Raw genomic sequence first — 6,438 nt, forward strand, 5'->3', positions numbered from 1 at the left:
TTTCTAGTCCTATTAGGTAAATTCTGACTAATTAATTGTATTGTACACATAAGTGTCAGGGAGTTGAGGGGTCATTTGTTCATTCGGTTTTGGCCATGCAAGTGATGACTTATTAGCCTGGTTGACACCAGACCCTTCTCAGTTGTAACTGAGAGTGGGTCTTGGAAAGGTTCATTGACAGTCCAACTAATCAGACCAACGATCCGGGTGACGCTGCGCTTCGGTAGCCGTCATGTGCAATGTAAACAAAAAGCTGCTCGCCGTCGCTGCGCTATTGTCGTCGCGTAAAGCCCGCCTCAACGGTTGTGATTGGTGTAAAGCCCGCCTCAGCGGTTGTGATTAGTGCCTGGTGTAAGCAGCACCTTAGATTTTGGGGAAATTGGAAATGGTTTTGAATGGGCTCTTCGCCAGACTTGCAGAGCAAATCTCAAATTTGCCGGAAGTTCTTCGAGGGTTTACCCAGGCTAATGACTTATAGTTGAAGCACTGAAATGATTTGGAGTGTCTGTGAAGCATTGACAGGAATCGAGGTAGCGTGTTGGTGATGAAAGCAGTTAATGTGTCATTTGAAGGTTGAAGTTTTTGGCGAAGTGAAAGAGCTCTCAAAACTGTTGAAGTGTTAAAAGATAATCACTGAAAGTATGAGATGAAAAGCAGCTAATGAGTAAGAGATGAACATAGAATTGTCAGTTCAAGTGTGTCTCTGCCTAAGTTCTAATGGCCCCTATTAATCTTTCTGTTTCTGTAGCAGCTGTTTGGCTGAGCAGAGGTACAAGTCTGCAGCAGCCCAGCACCAGTGGCCAGCTCCCTGAGGACCCCCAGACCTGCACCTTTTAATACTGCGTCTCTACAATCTATCTCTTTCTGCTAATCATGTGCATGTTCAGAATATCTTTTCCCCATGCATTAATTAAGGGCTTGTTACTGTATATCCTTGTATTTGGTTGGAGAAAACAAACTCACTTACACATTGTATTGGCATTCTTTAAACCATGAGTAATTATCCTTTATCTTGGACTAAAAACAACTTTATGAACTTTTGTATATTTGGTTTTTGGACCCTCCTTTTTGAATAATAAACAGACAGGGTATTTTTTTATGAAGGACTATGGAACTCATCCACACACATGCTTTAATTGATTGTCTTGGCTGAACTGAGGCTTTTATGTAATCAAGAAACTGAACTCTGGTTATTAGTGTGATTTGTTTCACATCCAGCACCCCACAGTTTGTTGGCTTTATTCTTATTCATGTATTCTTGCAAGGATGCTTGGTAGTTTATCATCTTCCCTGCATGTTTACTTTGTAGCATTTTACCTTATAGTTAACTGACAACACTGAACTTTGTCAGGATCCAAACATTCCTGTCAAATGTCACAGATTCTGACCTTAATGTATATCTTTGATTTTTTGATATTGTCAATTTTTTTCTTTTTTATAAACTGTGCTATGCATAGTGTTTGACTACTGTTGAGCTTTGGCTCATGTCTAATAAGCATATATTCATATTTTGTGAGATTGCCTTTGACCGAAGTATTAAAAGTGCTCTTGTTAGTTGACAGTGCCTGTAATGGTTTTGAATGTTTCCTTTGTTAAAGTCTAAGGTGCTGCTTACACCAGGACTTAAAACAGAGATTTCAATTAATTCCAATGACTACAAGTGAATTTGCTCATGGGGGCTAAAGAAACTCAGTTAAAATGTTTTGCGTCAAGTTTAACGTTTGTGAATTTGACCTTCAAATTTGCATTTTTGACCAACAGCCAGCTTCCTTGACTGTACCAATTCTCCTGTTGGCAACAGTGCTAAGCTAACAAGCTTGTTAGCTCTAAGAGCTTTTTTCCCTCTTTAATAACTTTTTTTATTGATTGAAATGGTGTAAACTAGTGATCAGGGGGGGGGTATAAACAGAACAATAGAGGGAATATTTCCAGCTGGCTGGGCTAGCACCAGATTTAGCAGTTAGCTTGCCAGCTACAGCATTTCCCCAGCTAGCCCTGTGAGTACGGTCACCAAGCTTTAGAACCAAATACTTTGTAAAGACGCAACAGAAACATTTTACCGCACCAGTTTGTGTGTTCAGTGTGACCAGACCTTAACTGTGAACTCATGTCAGTCAGATCTTGGCTTTGTCCCCTGTTGCTAACAAGCATCTAAAACCTAAGATTATGATATGTATGTAACCCTAACAAAGGTTGAATATACTGTAGTACGTATGACTGGTAATGTTAAATTATGAAATAACTACATGTACAAGTATATATTTCTGAATGCCATAGCTATGGATCAATTATCTTGATTTCTAAGTATGTAAATAATATTTCATGAATGAGTTTTGATTTAGCTCATACTTTATTTATCTGGAGTTTTCTATTTTTTTTTTCTGTTGAAATCCAATGTTTTATTAATCTAAACTTGTATGCTAACAAATAAAATGTGTACATATTTTACACCATGCTGCCTTCTGGTGTTATGTTGGTGTCAAGAGTTAAATTTCACACATTTCAGATTTTGACACATGCACGCTTGCAACAAGACACACTGGTGCTTGCTATGATTTAGAGACAAGAAGTTAAGAACTGAGAGCTGAACAGGGCTTCATTTTAAATTGATTTTCTTTTGAAGGCAATATTTTGTGTTTTCTCTAACAGTTAGGTAGCAAGAAAGCTATCCTGAATTCACCAGATGAGGTGTTATTCGGAGACCATCCTTCAGCTCCAACACATTCTCACTCCCAGTAGTCTCCCTTAGCGTCATATTTAGACGAGCTTGGTCGGGACTCTTGGCATAACTTTTTGACGCTCGGGGTCGGGACGTACGTTTAACTGACATGTGGCACAAGAACGAGACAGGTTTAGGAAAAGATCATGGGTGGGGTTACAAAATGTACATTTCAAGAACAGGACATGAACCCTGGTCTCCTGGGTGAAAGTCCACGTGGATTTTTGGTCTTCTATACCATGGGCGATTCTAGGATCAGACCTTTAGGGGGGCTCAGCCCCTAATGAGAATGTGACACTATGCATTATGGACATAAAATCCTGGATGACCCACAATTTCCTGATGTAAACTCAAGTTATTGTACTGGGCCCTAAACACCTCCAGAGCTCATTATCTAAAGATATAGCTGGATGGCATTGCACTGGCCTCCAGCACTACTGTCAGAACTCTCTGAGTCAGTAGCGTTTTTTGGCACGGGTGCAGCGGGCAGCTGCCCGGGGCGGCATTTTTTCATGACACATGGGCACTGCCACTAGCACAAAAAAAAATCCTTGAAGCAGTTTTCTACTGTATTATCTATCATTTCACCGTGTGGGGAATTGGGGAATTGGCAAATTGGCGCCCCTGCTTGCTGAGAAGGTAGCCTACTGTGCACACTGCACAGAGAATCTGTGAGAAGGGGAAAGGGGAGGGGGGGACAGTTCACCTCTGGGTCGAACGTTGCTGGGCATAGGCGCCAATACCGTGGTGCTAATACTGAGCACCCACGAAGCTGATTGCGGTTATGTGTCAGTTAAACTTTTCATCTCCAATCCTATCCTGAGTTGAAAGAGCCTACTTTATGGCTTTATTATCGAGTTGATAGGTGTGTGTGTTCGTGTCGGCCATCTGAAATGCAAACATTTTTTGACAACTTTTTTTTTTAAAGGGCGTGCGCCCGTGAGCACCAAGGAGGCGCCTATGTTGCTTGGTCTCCCAAATGGAACGGTTCGGACAAGGGGGGAACGGGGGATGATAAGGATCTATCGGAGATCTACCCCAACTTTTGGACTGCTCTCAGGATTGCACTTACTCTGCCAGTCACTGTAGCTCAAGCAGAGAGGAGCTTTTCAAAACTAAAGTTGATCAAGTCATACCTGAGGTTCCTGAGGTACCTGAGAAACCAGGAACGGTTCAGGTTCATCAGTATCAATCATTCAATAGGGGAGCAGATTTCATACGATAACATCATTGATGATTTTGTATCAAGGAAGGCCAGAAAGGTCAGGTTTTAGTTTTAGTTTGTGTTTTCTGTTCTTAGTGCAATAGTGTAATTATTAGATTCTCTTTAGTGTATTTTCACATTTGTGTTATGAAGGATTTGTGCTATTTAGAATATTTATTCTATATTTTGTTTTCATATTATTCTTAATATTTTATATTATTGTTGCTCTCTGCTCTTGTTACATTTTTTTATATATCTGATTGTATTTTTGGCACATATAACAACATAAATGAAAGAGAAAATTATATTTCTCTATATTTGCACAAATCCTTCATTAGAACATTTGAAAAACACACTTGAGAATCAAGTTATTTAACTATTGCAATTACAACAGGAAACTCACTTTTTAAGGTGCACAAACTCCACCTCCAACATTTTCAAAAGACAATGAACACAATTCTGCACAAAATATGACAGTATAAGTTATCAAAACTTAAAATAATATACACTATAATATAGTAATTCTGCAAAATTTTGCAATTGTGTTTTTTGTTTTTTTTGTTTTTTTTTGGGGGGGGGGCGCTCGAAGGGTTATTTTTGCTTAGGATGCAGTATATCCTTTAATACCCACTTATAACAAATCTCAAGAACTGCCTTTTTTTTTTTACCTGCGTAACATTGCCAAAATTAAGCATATCAGCATATGCCTAATTTTGATGAAGAAAAACTAGTCCATGCATTTGTTACTTCGAGGCTGGACTACTGTAATTCCTTATTATCAGGTTGCTCAAATACAGTAAGTCCCTTAAGACTTTCCAGTTGATCCAGAATGCAGAAGTGTGTTTATACTGACAAGAACTAAGAAAATAAATCATATTTCTCCTGTATTGTGACAACTGACATGTGGATACATGGTTACAGAAATATTAGCTACATGTCAATTACATGCCATTATGTCACACTACTGTATGACATGAAAAGCAGAGTACTCAGTCACCACAACAAGCTTCCCAAACGAGGCCAAAACAGGAGAAAACATCCGTAAAGACTTGCAGCAGCAATTAGTCTCTGTGCTTGGTTTGAGGCATCAGTAATGAACAATGTGGTCTGGGTAACAGATCAGGGGGCTAATATTGTTGCCGCTCATACCGGCGCCTGGACTGTCAAGACCAGTATTGGGTGTAACGCGTTAAAAAGTATTTACGTTACTGTACGAAAAAAGTAGATTTTAAAAAGTAACGCGTTACTTTGTAACGTAACTACTTTTTTTCGGGAAAAAGTAAAGTAACGCATTACTACTGAAAATTTGGTAACGAGCCGTACTTCCTTTTTCAATTCGGCGCAACGTTACTTTTCCCAGGGACAGATTTGACAGCGACACTGCTTTCTCAGCTGCGCGCTCACAAGCTCCACACGGGACGTGACAGAGGGTGGTAGTAGCGGAGCAATGCTGCCGCCAACGCTAGCTAACTTTTGAGAGCGTTTTTAGCTTCGTGGCTTTTTACTGGACGGCGCTCTGAGCGGAGAGCTATGTGACACATGCCACTAAATCGCTGAGGACTGTACTACAAACAGAGCATGTCAGGCAGACACAAAGCTGATGACCTCACAGATAGATGCGGTGGAGATGGGCTCATACATAGGCTAGGCTACACGCAGCGGACCGCTGTGGACTTGTGTCGGTCGCACGGCATGCAAGGACTTCCAGAAAAGAGGCTGCATGTGTCTATGACAATGCATGGACCGTCCTGGCTGCGCGACCAGTACTACAAGTAGATATGGCCATTACACATTAACACCGTGTAACGCCGATGAGCCTGCTGATGTGCATTCAACCCGCGCTGGACTCGTTCATAATAAATCAGCCGTCCCTCTGTGAGTAGAGAACCTGCAGTGTAGCCTAGTTCAGACACTTCACTGATAAACCACAGATTGGCTTTATGGTCAAAGATAGCTGTTGTATAAATAACTTCAGTCTCTGCCAGAGACAACTGCTTTTAAAAGTAACGTAAAAGTAAAGTAAAAAGTTAGGGGGTAACTAAGTAAAGTAAAGGATTACTTTTTTAAGAAGTAACGAGTAACGAGCAAACACTACTTTTTAAAAGTAACCATGACCAAAGACCATGTTTACAACAATGTCTTCTGGCATACCTTGAACCCAGATGAGCTCGCAGAAATAACCCTTAGAAGTAGCGGAGATCCTGCAGGCCGCCAAAGCTTTAGTTCGATATGTAAAGCGGTCAGATCTGAAAAGCCAGTTGTCAAAAAGGGTCAAACAGGTTCCAGAAACACGGTACAGCACAGTGTTTCTCACGCTGGTGTCTATTGAGTCAGTTTACGCTGAGTTACAGGAGTTGCTTTAGAGCCGTGGCGAGAGCCCGAGACTGCATGATGTGTCTCCAGATGTGCTGGCCTTCCTGGTGCAATTTCTGCGATGCACAAAGGGAGTTGGAAGGGGATAAAATACCCAACAATGAACCTGGTTGTGCCCTGGCAACAGACTGAAACGCCATTG

General features: G+C 40.9%; 1 protein-coding gene across 5 annotated transcripts in view; it reads left to right on the forward strand.

The window, feature by feature from the left end:
- LOC120560959 (golgin subfamily A member 7-like) overlaps window positions 1-2,448 on the forward strand; it is a 54,006-nt gene extending 51,558 nt beyond the window's left edge. For 3 of the 5 annotated variants that reach the window (XR_005639542.1, XM_039803877.1, XM_039803880.1), the window contains one exon: window positions 749-2,448. Coding sequence is in view for 1 of the 5 variants with exons in the window: in XM_039803880.1 (XP_039659814.1) it covers window positions 749-763 (15 nt within the window). In the remaining 4 variants the exon portion in view is untranslated. The remainder of the gene's footprint in view (window positions 1-748) is intronic. The other 2 variants (XR_005639543.1, XM_039803878.1) reach the window with 1 other exon arrangement.
- Window positions 2,449-6,438: the final 3,990 nt, after the last annotated feature.

The sequence above is a fragment of the Perca fluviatilis genome, chromosome 6, assembly GCF_010015445.1.
Source record: "Perca fluviatilis chromosome 6, GENO_Pfluv_1.0, whole genome shotgun sequence".
Taxonomy (NCBI): domain Eukaryota; kingdom Metazoa; phylum Chordata; class Actinopteri; order Perciformes; family Percidae; genus Perca; species Perca fluviatilis.